Genomic DNA, 23,053 nt, shown 5'->3' with positions numbered 1-23,053 from the left:
TTGTTTAGTTTGACTATAATGGGCTTTATTGACAGGAATTTTGTATAACATGAAATGTTTTGTCTTATAGGAGCCAGAATTTAAGAATAAGATCATAGGAGAAAATGACATAACTCTGCATTGTATAGACCACATTTATGGAGGTAGGTTCGCTTCCCCATTTCCCCCTCTTTCCCCCCCCCCCACCGCCCCCTTTCCGTCTTACATTCCACATAACTCTATAGACATGGGCCCAGATTCTTCAAAGTATTTAGCTATTGACAGTCAATGGGACTGAAAATGAGATTTAGGTTCCTAAATTAGTTAGGTGTTGCAGGAACACGTTAATACCTTTTTAAAAACCTGGACTTTGTACTTTTAACCTATGCTCTTGGTCTACAAATGTATCTATTTAGGATAACTAACATCATTGCAATGTAACTCTTTCATCACTTGGAATAAATAATGAAGTGAAACATGGATGGATTTTTTTTTTTAAACATTCATGTTTCCTATCCTTTCAAGTAAAGTTGGATTGAACAGATTGAGCACAAAATGCAGCATAAGTCAAGGGGTCATCTGATACAGGCCTTGCATAGCTTTGAAAATTCCTTGATTCAGGCAAATTGTGATAGTTTACACACTTTAACCTTGTAGATGAAATTGAAAAAACTCTGCACTTTTGTCTACGTATCTGGTTAGGCCAGTTTGGAAGTCAAATTAAGTGGGGAGATGTCACAATTCTTGGCAAAGTGCTCCCAGTAACATATTGGGTTAAAACTGGACCATATCAGTCCTCACACCTACTAAGCCACTGAAGTATATTTGATGCACGGAGGTATAGAAGTTCTTCACTTTATTGGTTCTGGGTAATATCCCATCAGAGCAATTTAAATATTGAGTTGCCAAGTGATTACTTCCTGCTTCTGTGGTGGACTTCTAGAGAAGTACCATCTCAAAATAAAATACATTCCTTTCAGCATTATCTGAATGTTAGAAAAAGGGATGGGGAGGAAGGAAAAATAAGAAATTTGTACCAAATATTTGGTTCAGCTTACTTAAATTAAAAAGTCTCAAAGACAAGTCTACACTATGTAGTGTTAAATAAAAATTGAAAACTAGTCTGGGAACTTGTAAGCATTAGTGGAAGGAGTACAGTCTGGAGGAGAGTAGGGGAGGGGACCTATGATCTCGTTGTGTGTGTTAGAATAGGAGGGGAGAGGAAAGGAATAGCCTTGGGAGAGAGAGGCAGAGCCTGGTGGCATAAGATATTGTGTTTTTGGTCACTGATGCAATTGTATAGTTGGCCTTGTTTAAATACCTTCAAGTGAGGGAAGGATCTGGAGGTCAAAGAGCTTTGTGACCACTCTGGCAAACTTGAATTATTCAAAACATTTGAATAATCAGAACCTCATCTTAGTGTGGTGTTAAAGATCTGCTCTCTACTGGACAAATCAATTACAACCCAAAGTAGAGGAACAACATATCAATACTTACATGTTTGGTTTTGCGGTGTTGCATAGCTGCTGATGTTTGTCGTTGTTGTTGAATGTGGCAAATTAATGTAAAAATAATGATAGGCTGGTGGCTGTGTGCGGACCAAAGATTAGTTCAGATAAGCACCCTACGGTAACTTTTAAATTCTATCTGAACCTGTGGAGGTTTCCACTAGGCCCTATAGCTTTCCCATAAAACCGCCCCTCTTCTGGATGATCTTGAAGGAAAGCCTGTATGCTATCATAGTTTTATTTGAAGTGACAAGTTAAGTCTTATTTGCTCCCACGGCAACTTGGTGGGCTTCTTTCCCTGTCCTCTCTGCCACAATTTAATGCCCACGCTGAAACTGTGGTTAGCTGCTTGTGGGAAGCAGCCAAGGGACCAGTGAACAGCATAAGAGAAGCCTCTGCCCTGTTCAGCAAACCAAAGCAATGGTGGTATGTAGTCAGAACTAAGAACTGCAGCCAAAAACTCAGTACTCTCTATTTGAGTGAAAAAGAGGAGACCTAGGACAGAGCACAAAATCTTGAGATTATCTCCCCTGTAAAGATCCTGTTGATAAGTATGTCTGTTTGCATTGCAAGTCTGTGTTTTAGGATACTTAGTAAAACTCTTAGGTTGACTCGGTTTAGCTGGGACCCCAACAAGAAATGCCAGAATTTTTAATGTTATGTTCTTTCTTGGGTGTTTTACCTCCTGTAGTTTACGATGAGAAAAAGAAATCTCTGTCTGGACAATTGAAGAAATATCCAGATAAATTAATTATCTACTGTAAAGATCTTAGAGTATTTCACTTCTGTCTGAGGTACACAAAGGAAGAGGAGGTAAAAAGGGTAAGTATAGCAACATTACATATTTGATAACTTTTTTCCCCCTTAAAAATCAGGGGTGGAATGTTAACAGGATATTTTAATTACAGGGAAACTATGTAGGATTTCTGGAGAATAGGGAGACTGATTTGAGAGCTGTTCACTGAAACCCTTATGACAAAGCTTGCCTTTGAGTCATTCACTATTGGGGTGAACTATCATGGGAAAAGTCACTCTTTGGTTTGATTAAACTTGCTTCTTTAACCATCTTTCTTTGTGTGCATCTATTAACTTAAAATGTCGGGTGCACTGGCTTTTACTGTGGAAATGTTCTACCAGCTTGGAAGTACTGCATAAATTGCTCTAGAGCTTGTCTAGCTAAAGAATATAATGTAAGCTGGCTTTGTATTTACTTGTTGTACTGCCTTGCTAACCTTTTATCTTCCTGCTACCTTGTCAGCTCCCATCATAACAATTCTCTGGTAACTTGGCATGCAAATTATTTCTTCTGACACTGAAGGATTTATTTGGCTTTCTTTGAATTAGAACTTAAATTTTAAGACAATGATTAATAGTTGGCTTTTGAGTTGTTTTACAGTTTGGTGTAGCTAGTTTGACTCCAGACTTAACTGTACTTTTAAAAGGTTTAACACATTCGGTATACATACCTTTTAATATTGATCTAGGGAGATGTAGTATTTTCAAAGGTAGGTGATTTTCCTGAGACACACAGTAAGACTGTAGCTTCTGGGAATAGAACTCAATTTTCTTGGATCAGAGACACAGGCTGATTCACAACACTACATCTGCCTTATACACACCTGTTAAGGTTCCTTCTCCACTCTGAACTCTAGGGTACAATGTGGGGACCTGCATGAAAGACCCCCTAAGCTTATTCTTACCAGCTTAGGTTAAAAGCTGCCACCACCAAAGTGTTACACAAAGAACAGGGGAAGTGCCCACTTGGAAATGTCTCACACCCCCTTTCCTGGGGAAGGCTTGATAAAAATCCTCACCAGTTTGCATAGGTGAACACAGACCCAAACCCTTGGATCTTAAGAACAATGAAAAAACAATCAGGTTCTTAAGAGTTTTAATTAAACAAAAAGTAAAAGAATCACCTCTGTAAAATCAGGATGGTAAATACCTTACAGGGTAATCAGATTCAAAACATAGAGAATCCCTCTAGGCAAAACCTTAAGTTACAAAAACAGGAGTATACATCCCATTCAGGACAGCTTATTTTATCAGCCGTTTAAACAAAACAGAATCTAACGCATATCTAACTAGATTGCTTACTAACTCTTTACAGGAGTTCTGATCTGCATTCCTGCTCTGGTCCCGGCAAAAGCATCACACAGACAGAACTCTTTGTCTGTCCATCCCCCCCCCACCCCCTTTGAAAGTATCTTGTCTCCTCATTGGTCATTTTGGTCAGGTGCTAGCGAGTTTGTTAGCTTCTTAACGCTTTACAGGTGAAAGGGTTTTTCCTCTGGCCAGGAGGGATTTAAAGGTGTTTACCCTTCCCTTTATATTTATGACAACACCAAAGTACATTCTCTTGGTAAGAATTTCAGTTCTGATCTTTAACATAAAAAAACCAAAACCTTCAACTGAGAAGGCTCTCGCCAAAAGGTGTGTATGAAGAATGTCCAAGATTGAAATTACACAAACAAGGGAAATAACTAGGCAGCATAGTTGTCTTAATGCACACATGCAACTCCTGCTGGTATTAAGGGAGTTTCACACAAACATCATAGGAATGTACTCAGGTGAAATATCAGATACCTTGGTGTCAAAGGGTGCACTAAAACTAAGGTTGAGTCCTAGTCTAGGGTGAAGTTCATCTAATGATCTTTCTAAACTCTTAAGACATTCCTTCAAAAAAAGTATAAATCTTTACCAAAGGGCTCCAGAAAAATTAAAGTGGAGTAATGTTATGATTTCAGGATTGCTCTTTAAATGTAGTGCTAGACATAGGAGCTGCATAGATGCTCAGGCAAAGCCATCTTTTTGAATTTTAAATTGGGTCTTTAATATCTTGCTACATTTGAATCTTATTGACACTGTCCATTTAAAATGCGTAATCTCTTCCTCTCCTTGGCTTGCCTTTAAAGGTCAGCTGCTCTTTGCATCAGCTGGCTTTTATTACAGTCTGATATATACTTGTATATTTGTTGATCCTTTCTTAGATCGTCAGTGGCATAGTTCATCATAGCCAGACTCCTAAACTACTTAAACGCTTGTTTCTGTTCTCTTATGCAACAGCTGCGCCAACCAATGCAGGTAAACTTAGTTCTTTATTTTTTTTAGTTTTGTTGTAACTACCACATGCTGTCATTCCTGCTTCCCAGACTATATCTGCGTGTGATTTTTAGTGCCCAGAAGTGTGCTAGACCTATGACAATATCCCTACATTTGGCAGAGTTATAAGCCTCTGAACATTTTTCATTTGTACATGCTAAGCAGAAAGCGCTAAAATCTCCAAACGTGCCAGCTGCATGCTCCTAGCCCCCAATGGTCTTTGGTGTCGTTTTTTTGTATGTAATATAAAACTTAAATACAATTTTTAGCCCAGAGAAGGTGGTCTTCATATGCTCACTTAATGAGCCTAAGGGAATCAATTCATTATATTAAGCTAATGCTAGAGGTTGCACAAAGCCTGCAACTTGCAGGCAAGAGCTGGTATTTTTAGTAAAAGTCCTGGACAGGTTACGGACAATAACCAAAAATTCATGGCTCATGACCTGTCCAGGACTTTTACTAAAAATACCAGTGACTAAATTGTAGCCTTATTTAGGATCAATTTGTGCAGACATTTGGCATATACAATTTTTTTTCCCCCAATTCCAACAAAATACTGCTGTTGATTTTTCCCTTTCGTACTTCTTTCTGTTTTAGCTAAAATACTGTCAGAAAGGTGAATGTAACTTCCTGCTCTCACTTTTTGGACTGAGTGAAACTGTTCTTGCATCTTTCAAAAGAGATTTTGCATATAAACACACCCACCCTTGTTCCAGGATTGGATTTTTCCCCCAATCATCTAGGACAGATGCACTGATCAGCCTAGCATGGATGGTAACTTAAATTTTACTAATCCAGCAGGTTTATCAGTGAAACACATCTTGCAAAATAATTTAAAAGTTCCAATTTAGCCATATCTGGTTAAGTCACACAAAGTGGCTTGTTATATTTTGAACAAGCAAAGCAGTTGTAGATAACGTCAATTTCTTAAATTGCCAGTTTTAATAGAAACCTAGCTGATGTAATAGTGCTGTTCTAATGATGATCCTGCTGATTCTTCATTCCTTGTGCACCCAAAACATCTATTTTATCAAGAGGCGTTTTGATGCACCATGATGTTGGCTCAGGCATTTAGCTTGAAATTGAATTTTTTTTTTTTTAATATTCCAGTAGGGTCTGAAGATCCCAGCTAGCATTGAGGTCAGTGTTCTTGGCACTGAACACTAGTGACAGGCCCTGTCCTTAGGAGTTTGATCCAAATAGACTAGACAAAGTGGGAGAAGGGAATGCAACATATAAGCAGAGTAAACAGTGTTGGTTGCACATGTTGCAGAGCACATGGTAGGTCTTGGCTGTAGACTGCTAACTAGCCTTTAAGCATATGGGAGCACTATTAAAAAATATATATATATAGATCTTAGTGTTCATCCAGGGCTGAATTAATGCCCCTAAAGCCCCTGCTGCAGCCCAGGGCCAGAATGGCTTTATGTTAATTAAAAGGCAAGTTGAGTATAGCATTAATAGCCTTGATGCCATAATTGTGATCATTTAGTTTTAAATTAGGACAAAGACTTGTATACAGGTGCCCCACAAAATTTAATAGCCCTGGGCCCACAGGAAAATTAATCCGGCCCTGTGTGCATCGTCACTTTAGGAACGCTTGTCTTGGTTTAAGCAGCATTTGACTGAGGACCAAGTAGTAAAGATCAGACAGAAGCATAGAATGTTCTGTACAAAGGCACATTAACTTGGTGTGTTCAAAGCATTCATATATGAGGGGTTCTGCATATGCACTGGGTTTAAAGTGGTTGCTTTACAATGAAAAATGCCTTTGTGATAGCAAAGTAATTACAACTGTCTCTATAAACCTAAAAAGAAAAGGAGTACTTGTGGCACCTTGTATAAAAACATCCTCACTGCATTTTCTGCTTTTATGCATCCGATGAAGTGAGCTGTAGCTCACGAAAGCTTATGCTCAAATAAATTGGTTAGTCTCTAAGATGCCACAAGTACTCCTTTTCTTTTTGCGAATATAGACTAACACGGCTGCTACTCTGAAATCTGTAAACCTAATATCTAATTGGATTTCTGTTGACAGACACACAAAACCAAACTGTGATGTTTGATGCTATTAAGGATTGGCGTGAGGAGTTGGAACGGACCAAAGGGAACATGAAATATAAAGTATTGAGTGCCAACGAAGCCTACAAAATCTCTGAAAAGTAAGCTTGAACTCAAGTGTAAGAGTGTGTGTGGCAAATTCAATATTGAAGTCACTGTTCATGTTTCAAAAGTGAGTGATGAACACCAGTGGTAAATCTTTACGTCCCATGTTGAATCCATCTTCCAACTCATTTCTCTAAGGCCTCAAGCATCCTAAGAAACACTTAGGCCTGGTGTATGCTTAAAAATTTTTGCTGGCATAGCTATGTTGTTCAGGGGTGTGATTCCCCTCCCACCACTAATATAACTAGGTCAGGTATAGTCTAGTTTAGACACTGTTTTTTCAGTAAAAAGGTCCTTTGCCAGTATAGTTTACTCTATTTGGGGAACTGATTTAGGCTGCTACGTTGCCCCCCCCCCCCCCCCGCCCCAAAACTCCAGCCAAACAAAAACCCACACTCTCAGATCCTCTTTTGCTGATACAAACTCACACAACTCCCTCCAGTGGAGAGAGTTGTGTATCTCTCAGCAAACCCTTTCAAGTTTAGACAAGACCTTATTTTCAAGTGGAAATCCTTTAGTTTTTAGGATTCAACAGCATTAAGGTTTTCATTAAACTTTTGACTGCAGATATGTACCAACTCTCAGAACAATGGAATGCGAGTTCTCAAGATACTACTAAAGCTATCTGGATAGCATATTGCAAGTACTGAGCCTTCAGTATCAAATGTCTTTAAAAGTTGTACATTTTATTGTGCGCCTTCCAGAACATAGCTGCTGATTGATGTAGGAAATTGGGAATTACTAATTTATTCAGATTTCTGATTTTTGTGGCTAGTACTTCCAGCATCATACAGGGGCATTAAATCTGCTGTGGAATTCTTTGCTGTAGGAAATGTTTCTCTTTTCTTTAGATTGCCATTGTATTTTGTTGTTCCCATGTCCCTCTCTGAAGAGAGGATCTTGCAGTACCAAGGAAGAGGCATTCCTGTGAGTATACATGTGATGCTGAAGTGTGAACAAATGTAGATGAGAAAATTTTAACTTGTACTTCAGACAGACTACGTCTATAAATAAATTATGCATTAAGTACATTAGTCTTAATGTAGTTCATATTGCACTATTAAAGTCATTTCTGTAACAGCAGACTCACCTGTAAAAGTGGAAGCAGCAGCTGAAAATAGAGGTTATACATAAAGCTTCCCCTTTCCCCTAAACATATAGAGCAACAGTTTTTACTTTACCTCTCATTACATATCTGAATAAGGCTATGAACAGATGTGAGAGTATTAATGGACCCCACATGTGCTCATGGCATTTGCTGACTAGTCTGTCTTCCTTGAGATTTTGAGGTTCTCCAGAGGCACTTGTTTCTTGGCATCTGCAGGACTCTGCTTGGTGCTGGGTTGCTGTGTTTATGACAGTACTTCAGCAGTGAGTGTTAAGGCACTGAATGTGTGGTCACATCATAAGAACAGATAAGATATGGTGGAGATGAGAGAGCAAGGCAACTTTTTTATATAGAGACTGCTGATCATCTTAGGTCAGTGGTCCCCAAACCTTTTTGGATCTTCTCTCTTCCACCCCGCCGGGGTCCAAGTCTGGGGGTGGTCTGGGGTGGGGCCAGGGGCTGAGGCTGGGGGCGTGGGCAGGAACAGAGCTGCAGCTGGGCTGCGGTGGGGGCTGGCAGCCAGGTGCAGCTCTGCTCCCGGCTCTGCCCCTAGCCTCAGTCCTGGGCCAGGAATGGGTTCAGGCCTGGGGCCAGGATCTGGGGATGCAGTTGCGGGTGGGACCTGAGCAGAGCTGGGAGTGGGGAGGGGCTGGGTGCTGCTCTCTCCTGCCCCCCTACTGGGATTGGCCCCAGCCCTGCCATACCCCCCTGAACATTCCTCTGTTTGGAGACCTCTCTCTTAGGTGCTGAGCACCTACAGCTCCCATTGACTTCACCTATGAAAAGCAAGTCCTTTCACACCTTTAGTTTCTAAACTAGACACTTTCTGGAGGAAAACGTTGTCTGCCTTTATTACCCTCATTAAACCTAATTCAGTGCTCTGATCCTCAAATATGCCACAGGACAGAGTACAACAAATGGCATTGTTATACAGTAGCCTGCTGTTACCATGATGGCTTCTTCTAGTGAAAGCAAGAAGTTTTTGAAGCCCGTAAGTTAATTTCCAGTTGCAAACACCAAGTGAAAAACTACATTTAAAAATCACTTCTGTGACCGAATTAGTTCCGGTTAAGATGGCGATGACAGGGTAATGTGGCAGACTTGTAGTTTTCTTGATGCAAGCAATCAGTCCCCTTCCTGTTAAAGTACAGCTCTTAATCTTTTTGTAAAATGGTACCATTGGACTTAATTACTTCCAGTTCAAATTTTAGTTTACAAATAAAGCTGTATTCCAAATTGCCAGTGCTGCATATTCTCTCTTGGATGTGGAAGCCAAGCTGGGGCTTTTCTTCTTCCACACTAGCAGATACTCTAGACCAGATTATGACTTGGTTACACTTGTGCAATTGTTGGCATCTAATGGTGTTGCATAGGAGTAACTGAGTCATAATTTGGCCATCATATTTCTGTTGATGTATGAAAAGGAAATTGACTCTGAAAGCCCCGTTGTTTAAGGTGAGTTTAGAGACCAGTTTATGAGCCACTGATAGGATATGCCTCCATGTTAGCACTCCAAAAGTGTAGACCATTGCAGGGACAAAGGAACAAGTTTTCATAAAGTAAACTTCTCTGCAATTTCTACTTTTTTTTTTTTCTTTTCAAGTGTAGATTCATTCTTTCTTTATGGCTTGTTGTTTGTTCTACTGTCAGTCTTGCTTGAAGAAAATCTCAGATCGCAGTTTAAACCTGTGCATCAAAATCTGTGTCTTCCAATGAGACATGGTGTAATACTGCCCTGTAAAATAGAACTATTTGTGAGCTAGTTTTAGGAAGATGCATACCATAGGAGTTTCTCAGCTCTTATTTTAGTTGTACAGCTACTATCTGTTGGACAAGACAAAGCAGTCTAAAGATTTACCTATGCAAGAAAACTGAATGGAATAGCTATTGCCAATTCTAGTCAATGTATGCAAGCCCAGAGGAAGAGCTAAGTCTCAACCATAACTGATAAACATATTACACCTACATTGTCCATTGCCTGTACCTAATGATTAAACTTCTTGAGGGTGATACTATAGAATGTCATGTTTGGAGCATTTGCCGTTGGTTCTAAAGTACAAGATTGCTGCTGAATGATTCATTGGATGCCCCAAACTATTTGTGATAAAGCAGCAGGAAGGGGTTTCTTATAGTCTAATGTTCACTCAAATAGAAACCTGTAGCTGTCATATATACATGAGACTTAACTAACCAGGTAAATGTGTTTTTCTGTAGATTTGGTGTTGGTCTTGCCATAATGGTGCTTCTCTTCTCAAAATGTCTGCTTTTCCCAAAGAACAAGAGGACAACACTTCACAAATGCACAAAATTTTCTTGGATGGGTCAGTAATAGCTCTTTTGTCCATGACCTTTATAAAAAGTGCTTCTTTTGTCTTCTGTATTCTATGTCTGTGAGCCTACATAGCAACAAGAGACTATTGCTTTTGATAAAGTTTTTTGTTTTCTATCCAGGGTATTTAAAAGCAATTTCTTATTAGGGGTTTAGCTTTAAAAGCACATTGTAATAGTGGTATCATTGGTCAAGTAACTTTTTTTGCGGGGGGGAGGTGTGATCTCACAACTATGTATATACTCACTAGAATAAATCTCTATGGAAACTGTTTGGGGATAGGTGGGGAGAGATTTCCTCTGTTACCAAAAAAAAAAAAGCTAACTGCAGGCTTTAGCTGCAGTTAGCAGCAAAGCCTATCATTTCTACAGATTCTTAGTCTAGTTGCATCCTTTGCAGGCAAATGAACTTCAAACACCTCTCCTTTTAAAAGCTCAACTTAAACCTGTTTTAGGCCTCCAGCGGTTATATAATCTTAAAAACCTTGCTTCTCCAGCATTGATTTAGGCTGTAGAGGAGATGTAGCTGCTTCCCTTAAAGTAGTTACCAATTTCTAATCCAAATGAGCTGCAGCACCAACAGAGGCAGTTAAATTCTTTCAACATTTTTGATGTTGAGGTGAACTGGCAGCCCCAAACCAACTCCCAATTCATCTAAAATAGGACTAAAGGTTGTTAAGCTAAGGAAGAAGTGGAAAGTGAGTTTTAAATTGCCATCCTCCATGAGCCCAGCTGCCCTTTCAGGAGTAGTTTCTTGGCTCTATGAACAGTTACCACCCTGTGCATTATAAAGGAGACGACTGAGCCACAAGCAGCTGCTGAATGATAGCTTATTTGGGTGAAGAAGATGAAGATAAACACAATTTCTAGGGGGGCTAAAATAATTAACTTAATATGCTTTAAACAGTAGAGAAGGTTTCTAACCCTTCCCCTATATTTTCTTATGCTTCCAAATTTGATAATGGAAGGATATGTTGAATAAACTTTCAGAATTGTTTGAAAAACACTTTTTTCCAAAAGGTAAAGAACCATATGCAAATAGCAGATAGCCACAACAAGATGTGATTTGCTGTGTTGGGCCGTTGTCTTCAACTACCTGAGAACTCTGCCTTGTCTGTACTAGGAAGTGCCTAGTGGCTAACTACTACCACTATCAAGTTTTTAAACATGATTGTCATTGTATAGCTGAAGGTAAAATCATGCTTAACTTTGTGGTTTTTTCATAGTATACAACTGGTCTACACTTAATTTTACTGGCATAGTTGTGTTGGTAAGTGGTGTGACTTTTTTTGTTGACAGTTATGCTGGTAAAAGCCTTTGTATAGATGCAGTTATAAAGGTAGAGAAGTGCCTTATACTGGTTCCTGAACAAAAATAAGTTTATCATGGTTACAGGGCTACTTGTACTTCTGTCTCCTTTTCTGATCTCAGTGCAGTTCCTCAGGTGTTAAGCATCATGCTCTTACCTTTTGTGGGGAGTGTGGCGCTGGCAGCTAGCTAACTTACGGAATGACCTCAAAGAGGTGTTAATTCACTGTATTTGGGCAACAAAGGAATGTTAAATAGTGCAGACAAGCCCATTCACTTGTGTTGATAAAAATCAAGAATAGATGTTAATTGTATTTACCTTCACCCTAAAAAGAAAAGGAGTACTTGTGGCACCTTAGAGACTAACCAATTTATTTGAGTGTAAGCTTTCGTGAGCTACAGCTCACTTCATCGGATGCATAGTTAGTCTCTAAGGTGCCACAAGTACTCCTTTTCTTTTTGCGAATACAGATTAACACGGCTGTTACTCTGAAACCTACCTTCACCCTGTTAGACATATACCAGGGGAACCAAAATAACCTGTAGTTGGTAAATCCTTTTAATGTCTTTATATTACCTTATCATTCCTTTATATTATGCAATTATACCAATTGTCATTAGATCAAAAGGTATGTATTTCACATTTAGATGTGAGTTTAATGAAGAAATGTTTGGTTATCACATTGTGTTTACAAGACAGAAGCCTTAGGGGTGAAGCATTAGATCTTCAGAGCCATTAGGACTTTATACAGACTTGGGTATCTATTCTTCTATCGGAGGAACACCACATGCTGTGCTAAAATCACTTGCCCGGCTATTTCCAGTTATAAATTCTGGATCTTGGGCATGATCTGGGCATCTCAAATCCACTGAATACTATATCGGGGGAGTTTGAGCCATTGGACTGAGATCTCGCGCCCGCCCCCCCCCCCCAAAAAAAAACAAAAAACAAACAAACAAAAAACCATTTTAGGACACCCTGAAAGATTCATGGAAGAACTCTAAGACTTATGGAGGATTAGCAGACATTATACATCTGCTAACAACTAGACTCATATATTCTGATTCAACCGTAATGTATTTAATCTGCCTTTAATCCTTTTAATAACTCATTTCTTTTTTCTTAATGAATCTTCAGTTAGTTTACGAAGGATTGGCTAACACAGTATTGTTTTTGGTGAGATCCTGAAGTATCCAGTAACCTGTGGTGAGTGGCCAACCCCTTGGGGTTGGAAGAACCTATTGTGTGGTGTTTTTTGGTTTTAATAACCTTACACCATAAAGTCCTGTATGCCTGGGTTGTAAATAGGGGCTGGAGTGCCAAGGGGATTTCTGTATTCCAGGAGTACTCTTTTTTTTTATTACTGGCTTGATGAATCTAATGATAGAATAGACCACCAGTTTAGGGGCATCTGCCCTATTTTCTGACAGTCTTGAGTTCAGGCATTCTTGGCTGTGAGTCACTCCAGACACCGTGACAGGTGGAATCTTGTGATTCTCCCACTCTTAGGGTTTGGCTATACTTGCAAGTTAGAGTGAATTAAAGCAGCTCCAGGCACCCTAACTCATGACCGGTCCACACTGGCAAGACACTTAAAGCGCCTGGACTCTGCAGCTGGAGCGCTCCTGGTAATCCACCTCCACAAGAAGCATAATGCTTGCTGCACCTGGGCTGAAACGCCCCAGCGTTGGTGTGAATGAAGTGTGGCGTTACTGCACTGCGATCAGCCTCTGGAAACATCCCATAATGGCCACTCTTGTCATTGTTTTGAACTCCGCTATAGGAATGCGGATATGCCCTTTCAAAGCTCCATTTCTGACAGCTGGCATGCTTATCTGCTTCAGGACAAAGCAACCATTAGTGTGGAATGTTGCTGCTGTGAGTGTGAGAGAGAGGCGGGGTGGGGGGGGTCTGCTGCTGTCTAAACTTACAAGGCAGCATGGTGACATGCTCTCAGCCCCCCCCCCCCCCAACCCACTCTCTTTCCCCCCACATACACACAACACATTCCCTGTCTCACACCATCCCACTCTAAAAGCATGTTGCAGCCACTTGCACGCTGGGATAGCTACCACAATGCACTGCTCTCTGTGGCGTTGCAAGAGTTGCTAACGTGGCCACACCAGTGCACTTGAATCTGACAGTATGGACATACTGCAGCGTTTTCCCTACTGCGCTCTCTGAGGGCTGGTGTAACTCACAGCGCTCTACATCTGCAAGTGTGGCGATGCCATTAGGCCAGCTCCCCAAACTACAGCATCTCTATGGCAACTATGATTATTTAGGTCTAACTGGCTTCAGTGTCTGCAAGTCCTCCCTTCAGGAGCTGTGACAGTGGTGAATACAATGATCCAAAACAGCTTTCTTAAAACCAGAGAAAAGGGTTTTTAACATTAATGACAACAGTCATTCATGACTCTCTTGCCTTTCTCACTCATTCAGGGAGTGTCTCTGTTGAAAACCAGCCAAAGTTCTTCGTTCTCTCTTGTCTCTTTAGCCAGTTGGTTCTGCATTGTCTCTTATTACTTGAAATGTTTGTTAGATGTGACTGTTGGTATCCACCCCCCCTTCCCTGGTACATATCCTGACAAACCTGCTAGTGTAAGTATTTAATGTATGTTACAGTAATCACTATCTGGTCAAGATACAGTATTCATAAATTATTACAGATTAGCTGACAGTATAAGGACTTATACCATATAGTTGCATCTACACCAGGACAATTTTGCTGGGTTAGGATTGCTAGCATATGTAAAGCAGCAAAACTTTTGTCGTGTGGACAAACCCATAGCAAGGTTGTTGCTGTGTATTCTAAAATAGTCCACTAATGTACACCTTCTTTTTGTGGCTAACTGCTCTGCTTTTGCTATACGTATAGTATATATGGGGTGGGACATGAACCTTGCTACCTTCAGTGACAACTACCAGTGTTTCAGTTTCTCTAAACTGAAAGGTTTTATCTCTTCTTTGATTATTCAGAGTTTATAAAACAATTAACAAACCTCCTTATGAAGTCTTGAAAACTGATGACCTTTCAAGCAGCCTTCCATCTCTTCAAGACATTCAAGCTGCATACACTAGATTTAAACAGCTGTTTCTGATAGGTAAGTTAAAATTAGAGTTAAATGAGGTGGGAAGAACCAAGATGTGACACAAGGTCCTTTAGAGACTTGCTAATTTTGCATCCAGATACTCAATTACATCTCTAACAGATCTTGAATACAGTTCTTGATGTAAGAAATTGGTGGTCTGTTTCTTCTGATTGTAGGGTGAAAGGAGCCCTTTCTGAATAGTTATCTGATGATTGTCTCTGCAGATCAAGTGAGATCTGTACATATTTGATTGGTGTATTAAACTGGAAGCCTGCTGTTGTCAACATTGTTAGCCCACACTAACAAGTCACCGTATCCATTAGAAAATGAGTTACAAAAACTTAGAACATACAGCAATTGGAAACCAACTTAAGTCTCATTAAAATCTAATGGTTAAAATAGAACACTGTTAAGCAGATGTCTGAGACCTCCCATACCTAATTAAAATGAGGTTAAATCAATGTTTTTAACCCTAAAATACTTGCAAATAGGCATTGGTAGTATTTGGAGGCATTTCAGAATATTAGAGAACACCAGTATAATTGGGGTGATGAGACTACATTCTCTACAAATGCAATTAAGTTTGACTTCATCCTGATTAGTCATTATGTTTGCAATATATATTGTTAAATGAACTTCCATCATTTTTGGTGTACCTTTTTAAATTCTGAAGTGCTGTTTGAGGCATGTCTTCACTGCCTGGTTAACTGGATTTATCTACACTCCAGTTAACTACTTTTGTGTTAACCTAGCTCAGGTGAGAGACGTGACACTGCAAAATAACAAGAGTGATTTTATGAGCAGCTGACAAGTTGTTCTGTAGCCTATACCTCCTGACACTCCAATTTAGGGGTTTCGTATGTGGACAGGACTAAAGATAGAGACAACATTTGTGTTAACTGCAGAGAAAACAGTTTTTAAAACAGGCTAGAGAAGAGCTGTTAAATTGTATAGTCACTCTCCTGCAATTTAGGGGAAGGATTAAATCATTAATTTAAATCACTCGTTTTTGAACGAAACCCATTGATTTAGATCAGATTGTGAATTTGTAGAACTGATTTGAATTTTTTTTGCTCTTACAATGTTAGGTTAACATTTATAAGCTAAATTTTTCAAATGCCACTGATAGGGTCTCATTTGATTTTTATAAGACAGCCACAGGCAGAAACAAAATATTGAAACTTAGGCCCTGATCCTGTGAGCATTTCAGCAGATATGTAACTTTACTTGTGAGGTAGTGTCATTGAAGCCAGTGGGACAACTTGGGCTTTGGTTAAGCATGCGCGTAAATGTTTTCAGCATCAGGGTCTAAAACTGTATTTTTATTAAAACTGGTGTAAAATCTTTATCACTTCAAAACAAAATTACTTTAACAATAAAAAAAATTAGACTTTCAATCCATTGACTAAGCTACTGTGAACTTTTATACGTATAGGCCAAAATTTGACTCCTGTGCATATTTGATTGGTGTATTAAACTGGAAGCCTGGGGGTGGGATTTTCAAAAGCACTTGGTGTGTCTTTACTGTGGGGTTATCCTGGACTCTTACTCGGGTGTTGCCCCTAACAGCCCTCCTGTCCACACACACAAACCTCTCACCAGGGTTAAATTTTTAACTCAGATTAGCTGGCCTGACTGGGCATGTGGATTAGAGACCTGGTTCGGCTTTCACTCAGGCTGGTAACCTGCCCATTTTATAGTGAGGACAGGACACAAGCTAAATTACTTCAATGCTGGTAGTCCTCTAGTAGTACCTTCTCACAGCTCTCCACATGTGCCGAGGACAGATAAGTTGTCCTGCAATTTACTGGGAAAGAATCATACTACAACACAAAGAACCTAGGGATATGCCCCAGAAATCCATGGGGCTTACAGCAGTGGACACAGGAATGCGGGTAGGGCTTTGCAGTGTAGCTGCCTATACATAGGCTAGGTTAACCTGGGTGCAGCTCATGTGGGCTAACTGCAATGAAGACATAACCCTAAGTGATAGGAGCACAAGTCCTACTGACTTAAAGCCGCAAACCCTGATGGCATATAACGACTTCAGCTTTCTTGACTTAAGGAAGTTCAGTATATCTGGTGGTGGTGGTGGTGGTGGTTGCAAATATAACATGGGCTATTTTCTTATCAGCTGTTGGTGGTGATATCAGAATAAAGATATTAGTGAGACCTTAGACTCTTTTTTTCTTTTTTTTCCAATTTAGATGAGCATTTTAAATGTGAAAACTTCTAAGGAGGAAAAATATCTGTATAAAAGTCTGAAATTCTGTAACCCTTTCTGCACCAAAAGCATGTCCTTGTGAGTTGGTTCTTCAGCTCCTCCAGTAGTCCCACTGCCCCTTCTTTCTAGTAGGCCCGCTAGTTTACTCACTGACTTCAGCTAGCTAGTGTGTAGCTACTAAACGTGTGAAGGTCAGCTATCTCACACGATCAGCCTGCCTCCTGGCAGTTTTTTCCCTTTGCAGCTGCTATTAGGTACCTAATCCAACTGCCTTCTGTTGCTTAGAAACCTCCTCTCCTCCACAAAAAGAAAAGGAATACTTTTGGCACCTTAGAGACTAACAAATTTATTTGAGCATAAGCTTTTGTGGGCTAAAACCCACTTCATCGGATGCATGCAGTGGAAAATACAGTGGGGAGATTGGGGGGGAGGGATAGCTCAGTGGTTTGAGCGTTGGCCTGCTAAACCCAGGGTTGTGAGTTCAATCCTTGAGGGGGCCATTTAGGGATCTGGGGCAAAAATTGGGGATTGGTCCTGCTTTGAGCAGGGGGTTGGACTAGATGACCTCCTGAGGTCCCTTCCAACCCTGATATTCTATGAGATTTTATATACACAGAGAACATGAAACAATGGTCGTTACCATACACACTGTAACGAGAGTGATCGATTAAGGTGAACAATTATCAGCAGGAGAAAAAAACCTAGTGATCAGGATAGCCCATTTCCAACAGTTGACAGTTTTTTGTACATGGATATTAAAGCGTGTATTAAAACTAATCTAGATTGTTTTAAATATACAGTTGAATCAGTTAAGACTCTTATAATTCAGCTTCAAACTAAAACACCTAGATCTGAAAATACTCTTCCACTTAATTATTTTAAGATAATGACAGTCATACAAGCAAAGTATTTCTTTTAAAGGAGTCTGAAAGAAAATTTAGAAAAATGTGATGTCTGCCTTTTTCCCCTCTGACATATAAAAGCTTGGATTTTTTTAAAAAAATCTTCCCCTTCTTTTAGAAGCATCAGGAATATAAATAGGCTTGACAGAATTCTATTTTTTCTAATATTGATGACTTGTTTCATTTAAGATGTTTTTTCTATTTTATGTACTTTTATTTTTACAGTTGTGCAGGCTAAGATTGGGGTTAGGGCAGTGCTGACAGTGGGGCTGATGGGGCTCCCTGTATGGCCGATGGGCCTAAGACACTGGGGTGCAAGGAGTAGGGGAGGCTGCGGTCATTTTTCCCCAGGCGGGCAGAGACCCACCATCCAGGACTGTAAGGGGGGGACAAGCCCCCAGCTGCAGGGAAGGCCACCCTGCTGCTGAACAGTTGCTGCCTGGGGATGGCTCCCATATTGCTGGAAGGTGAGCGAGGGAGTCAGGATTGTGATAGCGGAGCTGCAGAGGGCTCCCTGCACATCTGTAGGGACAGTGACACCCGATCTCTACAGGCTCGCTGACTGTTCCACTAAATGTTTTTTTTGTCAATTTCAGTGTCCGCTAGAATTAATATTTACCAACAGTTATTGATTTTAAAATCAAATCCTGCCAATCCTAAATATATCATAAAGTATTTGATTTGTTTTACTTTTTTTGAGATATCAAATCTGTTGAGCTTCCATACATTGTAAATGAAGAGGCAAGTCTGCTGACTCAAGATATCTTCCTTCTAAGCATGCTAGGAGTTGTATGTAGTCTGTGTGAAGCACTCACAAGATGTTGAGGAGGACCATAAAAGTATCTAGACAGGTTAAAGTGTTAAGTTCTTTAGTCTGTCTGTCTGAAAAATCTCTTTTTTCCCCCATAATTGCTGCACTTGGGGATGTCAAAATTCCACAACCTCCCCAGTTGTTCAGACTTTAAGGCTAGACAAGACCTGAATATATATGATGTAAAACTCTATTTTTGGAGGAAAAAACTTAGTTCTTCGAGTGATTGTTCATTGTTTCATGTCAAGCAGGTGTGTGCACACCAGCCAGAAGATTTTTCCCCTAGCAGTGTCCGTAGGGTCTGCCTGGGCACCTCCTGGAGTGACGTCTTCATGGCGCCCAGTATACGGGCCTGCCAACCCCCCACCCCCTCAGTTCCTTCTTACTGCCCATGACAGCTAGCTGGAACTTTGCTCGCTCTTACAGCAAGCGCCTTAGCAGTGTCTTTTTGTCCTAGTGTACATAGTTCAATAGTTGTTCTCTATAGTTAGTTTTTTTTAATATAGTTAGTAGTGGATTGTTAGTTTGTTTCCCCTTCGGGGGGTATGCCCGGTCTCTGGGGTTTAAACTCTGCAAGTCCTGTGGATCCTTCCCATCTCACACGTCAGCCCGTCCCTGCCTGGGACTTCAGTTTAGTCCTCTCCAGGCTTACAGGCCCTCCATTCGAACCTCTGGTCACATGCTCCTTGTTATATCTTTCGTTCAAGGTTGCGTTCCTGGTGGCAACTTTTAGGGGACTTATTCCTTCACCCACTTACTTCCTTGGTCCTTCTTGCATGAACAGAGAGCAACAATACCCGAAGTCCAAAGGTGCAAACAATTCGATGTTTACTGGTGTGAACTTCCAGCAAGCATGATTCCAGTTTCCTTTCTTAACGTCCCCCTTCCCAGCTCTGACACCACAGAGCCTTACATCTGTGTCCCTGTTCCCATTTCCCTCTTTAGCAAAACATGATTCCAATTTCCTTACCCCCATTCCCTGTTCCCATTTCCCTCCCACTCACTTCCTGATTGACTGCAGACTATATAGTAAAACTTGAGTTCTGCTTAGCTATACCTTAACCAATCATTTTCCTGAAATTTAGCTAACCAATCCTAACATATTGTAACATGATTATGTAACCAGTTATATCCCACCACCTTAATTAGTTTACACCCAGCAAAATTAATTATACAGCAGACAGGAACAATCACAGAACCAGCCAGAGATTATACAGACAAACAATAGCAAAGTGGGAACTATAATGACAAAACAATACAGAAGTGAGGATTTCACATCCTAGCTATTGACAAGTGAGTTCTTGCCAGACAGGATGCTATCAAACTAAGTTTCCTTTTACATCTTCTAGGCACTTCCCTTTCTCTGGAGGCGATAGGCATTATCAGGACAGGATTGTATTCCTAACAGCCCAATAGCACCTTATTTCAATGTGACTAGTTTGGAATGTGAGGATGTGACTGGTCGCTTCCCAGCTTATGGCTGCCTCTGTTGCTTAGCCAAAGGCCTTAGCCTAAGAACAGGGCCTCAGACTGTCACAGTAAGAGAAGGACCTTGCACCGGCAGACAGTGATTTTGATTCTTTCTTTTATACCTCTATATCTAGCCAAGTGATAAGAATACACCTAAATTCTTAAAGTACAGGCCTTTGCAGACAGGCCTGAATAGCTATATCCTAACAGCAATTACCTCGGCTCGACGGGTTTCGGAGCTCAGGGCCTTCACAGTTTTTTATAAGGATAAGGTCCAACTCAGGCCTCATCTGGCTTTTCTCCCAAAGGTTTTCTCCCATTTTCACATGACCCAGGACATCTTCCTCCCAGTGTTTTATCCCAAGCCACACTCCTCCAATAGGGAGCGCAGGCTACACTCACTGGACGTGCGTAGGGCCTTAGCCTTCTACATAGAGAGAACTAAGTCGTTCCGGAAGTCTGTCCAACTCTTTGTAGCCGTTGCAGACAGAATGAAAGGCCTCGTGGTATCCTCTCAATGCATATTCTTGTGGATCACGTCCTGCATTAGGGAGTGCTACACCCTGGCAAAGGAGCCTGCTCTGCAGATCACCATCCACTCTACCAGGGCCCAGGCCTCCACTGCAGCGTTCCTGGCGCAAGTCCCTATTCAGGAAATGTGCAGGGCAGCTACGTGGTCCTTGATACATACATTTATGTCGCACTATGCAATTTACACAACAGGCCAGGGACGATGCGGCTTTTGGGCGAATCGTGCTCCATTCTGTGGATAACTCCGACCCCACCTCCTGAGCTCTAGCTTGTGAATCACCTGCATGGAATGGACATGAACGATCAGTCGAAGAAAAAACGGTTACTCACTTTCTCGTAACTGTTCAAGATTTGTTCATGTCTATTCCAATACCCACCCTCCTACCCCTCTGTCGGAATAGTCAGTAAGAAGGAACTGAGGGGGTTGTGGGTCGGCAGGCCCCTATACTGGGTGCCATTAAGGCGCCGCTCCAGGGGGCGCCCAGGCTGACCCTACAGATGCTGCTACAGGGAAAATTTTCCGGCTGGCGTGCACGTGGCACACGCACACCTGCTTGGAATGGACATGAACAACACATCTCAAAGAACAACAGTTACGAGAAAGTGAGTAACCGTTTTTTCTTTGTATTGGAGACAAACGGTGCGTGTCAACTGTAAGATTCTTCCAGTGCTACTTGTTATACCTTCCAGAGCTTGTTGTCTGGGTTTGGAGCAGTTCAAGGCACTGTCAGATCATTAAACTTAAAATTGCTTTCTTTAGTAACTTGGCCTTGTCTGATCTGCACCTATGGGAGGATTATATCCCCTTAAAGTCTGTCTCTGAAAAGGAGGGATTTCTGTTCATCTCCTAAAGCAAACAACATTTCATAGGTTTTACTGTTTTTTTGGATGGATCCTATATGCAGCCCATTATTGCAGGGGAAGGAGAAGTTGCATATATTGGGCTTTCTTTGTCCTGTGACCCACAAGATGAAAACTGATCTGCAATTTAAAGGGACGCTTAAGTTAAAATTGACCCTTCTTTGAAAGCTTCTTTGCCAGTTAGGAACACTCTTAAACTTTCTAAAAACCTGTTTTAGTTAATTGACTGTGTTCACACAATGTATTTTTGCACTTCATGCAGCTTAACTGAAAATAGGCCAGTTTCTGTCTTTCTGCTTCTAGTGCATTCTTAGCCCACGATTGTAAACACTTCATGAGAACCAGTAGAGGGTGTCTCCTCCCCTGCAGCCCCCAAGAGCACTCAAGCTGCCTCCTGTGAATCCAGAAAGGAGGTGGGGAAGAAATAGCTGCTCTTCCGAATATTTTGGAAGGGCAGAGGGTGGATTGGGAAATATGTGGAGGCAGATAACTTATTCAGGGGGTTGGGTCAGGAAATTCAGGGATGGTTCGTTGAGAAAGACAGAGTGGGAGAGGGTGGCCTGTGTGGGCAGAACTGGTCAGTCAGGTTTGAGGGTGAACTTGGAATGGCTTGGAGTGCAGAGGATGAACTGATGGGTTCTGCATGGTGCAGGAAAGAAGGAAGAAAATTAGTGGGAAGGATGGGAGTAGGAAAATAACCAGAGAAAATTTTTAAAAAAGCATGGAGTGAACTGAAGAGAACAGGGAACAGATACCAGAACACAGAAGGAAAGGACTGGGTTTAAGGATCATACGTGAGAGCTGTGCGAGAGGTAAGGGCAAGTATGAGTAAGAAGATGTCATGGACAGAAAACTAGGAAATGAATGAAGGGAAAGACTTGAAAGGGCAGGGTAGGTGTTACGGAAGCAAAGTTCTCAATTTAAAAAAAACTGTCAGTGAAGTAAAGAAGATTTGAAGAGTTCTTGAGGAAGATCAAAACAAGGGATATGCAGCAAATCTCAAACTCAGAGTGAGTGGCAGCAGAAACACTTTTTTGTGTGGGAGAAGCTTTTTTCATTTGTGGGATGAGGTAGACTTGAGTCCTGGAGCAACGCCCGGGATCTAGCGCTCTAGAGAAGCATGTATAGAGAAGATGATCAGATGTTTTTGTTTCACTTTTAAATGAAATTTACAAAAATCTTAAACCCTTCTGCAAACTAGTGTCAGCCTTGGTTATATGTCTGTTGGGTCCCTGGGATTTAACTACCTATTTGATTTAAAAGGAAGCAGTCAACTTGATACTTAATCGGCTTCAGAAAAGTTTTAACAAAAAAAAGTTTTATGTAGCTTAATGTACTGCACTTGTCGGAATCTCGCTGCCAATTCTGTGGTTTTACTATTCCATTTTCTTATTTCCAGTGTTTCTCTCCCCATTGCTGGGACAACTTTATTTAGAATTCTAAATAAGCAGGTAGGCCTGAGTGTGTTGTTCAGCATAAAATGTGTTCTAAAAATACAGAAATTGGTATATAGAAGATTGCTGAGAACTCACATCTCCAGTTTAATTTCCTCTTGTCTCCTCATGACGCTTCACAAACTTCCTTATTTGGTTTACCTAGATATGAACATACAGTAGGGAATACTGGAATCCAGACTTTCCTCAGATGGTTTTAGAAATATTT

General features: G+C 40.8%; 1 protein-coding gene across 2 annotated transcripts in view; it reads left to right on the top strand.

The window, feature by feature from the left end:
* Nucleotides 1–23,053, top strand: part of MTMR12 (myotubularin related protein 12) — a 61,560-nt gene that overhangs the window by 26,499 nt on the left and 12,008 nt on the right. For both annotated transcript variants that reach the window (XM_074952417.1, XM_074952418.1), the window contains 7 exons: nucleotides 71–143; nucleotides 2,179–2,309; nucleotides 4,478–4,571; nucleotides 6,628–6,751; nucleotides 7,607–7,682; nucleotides 10,078–10,184; nucleotides 14,480–14,604. In XM_074952417.1, coding sequence (XP_074808518.1) covers nucleotides 71–143; nucleotides 2,179–2,309; nucleotides 4,478–4,571; nucleotides 6,628–6,751; nucleotides 7,607–7,682; nucleotides 10,078–10,184; nucleotides 14,480–14,604 — 730 coding nt within the window. The remainder of the gene's footprint in view (nucleotides 1–70; nucleotides 144–2,178; nucleotides 2,310–4,477; nucleotides 4,572–6,627; nucleotides 6,752–7,606; nucleotides 7,683–10,077; nucleotides 10,185–14,479; nucleotides 14,605–23,053) is intronic.

This window comes from Natator depressus, chromosome 5, assembly GCF_965152275.1.
Source record: "Natator depressus isolate rNatDep1 chromosome 5, rNatDep2.hap1, whole genome shotgun sequence".
In the NCBI taxonomy this organism is placed as follows: domain Eukaryota; kingdom Metazoa; phylum Chordata; order Testudines; family Cheloniidae; genus Natator; species Natator depressus.
The sequence above is the reverse complement of the archived record's forward strand: the minus strand, read 5'-3'. Positions and strand labels throughout refer to the sequence as shown.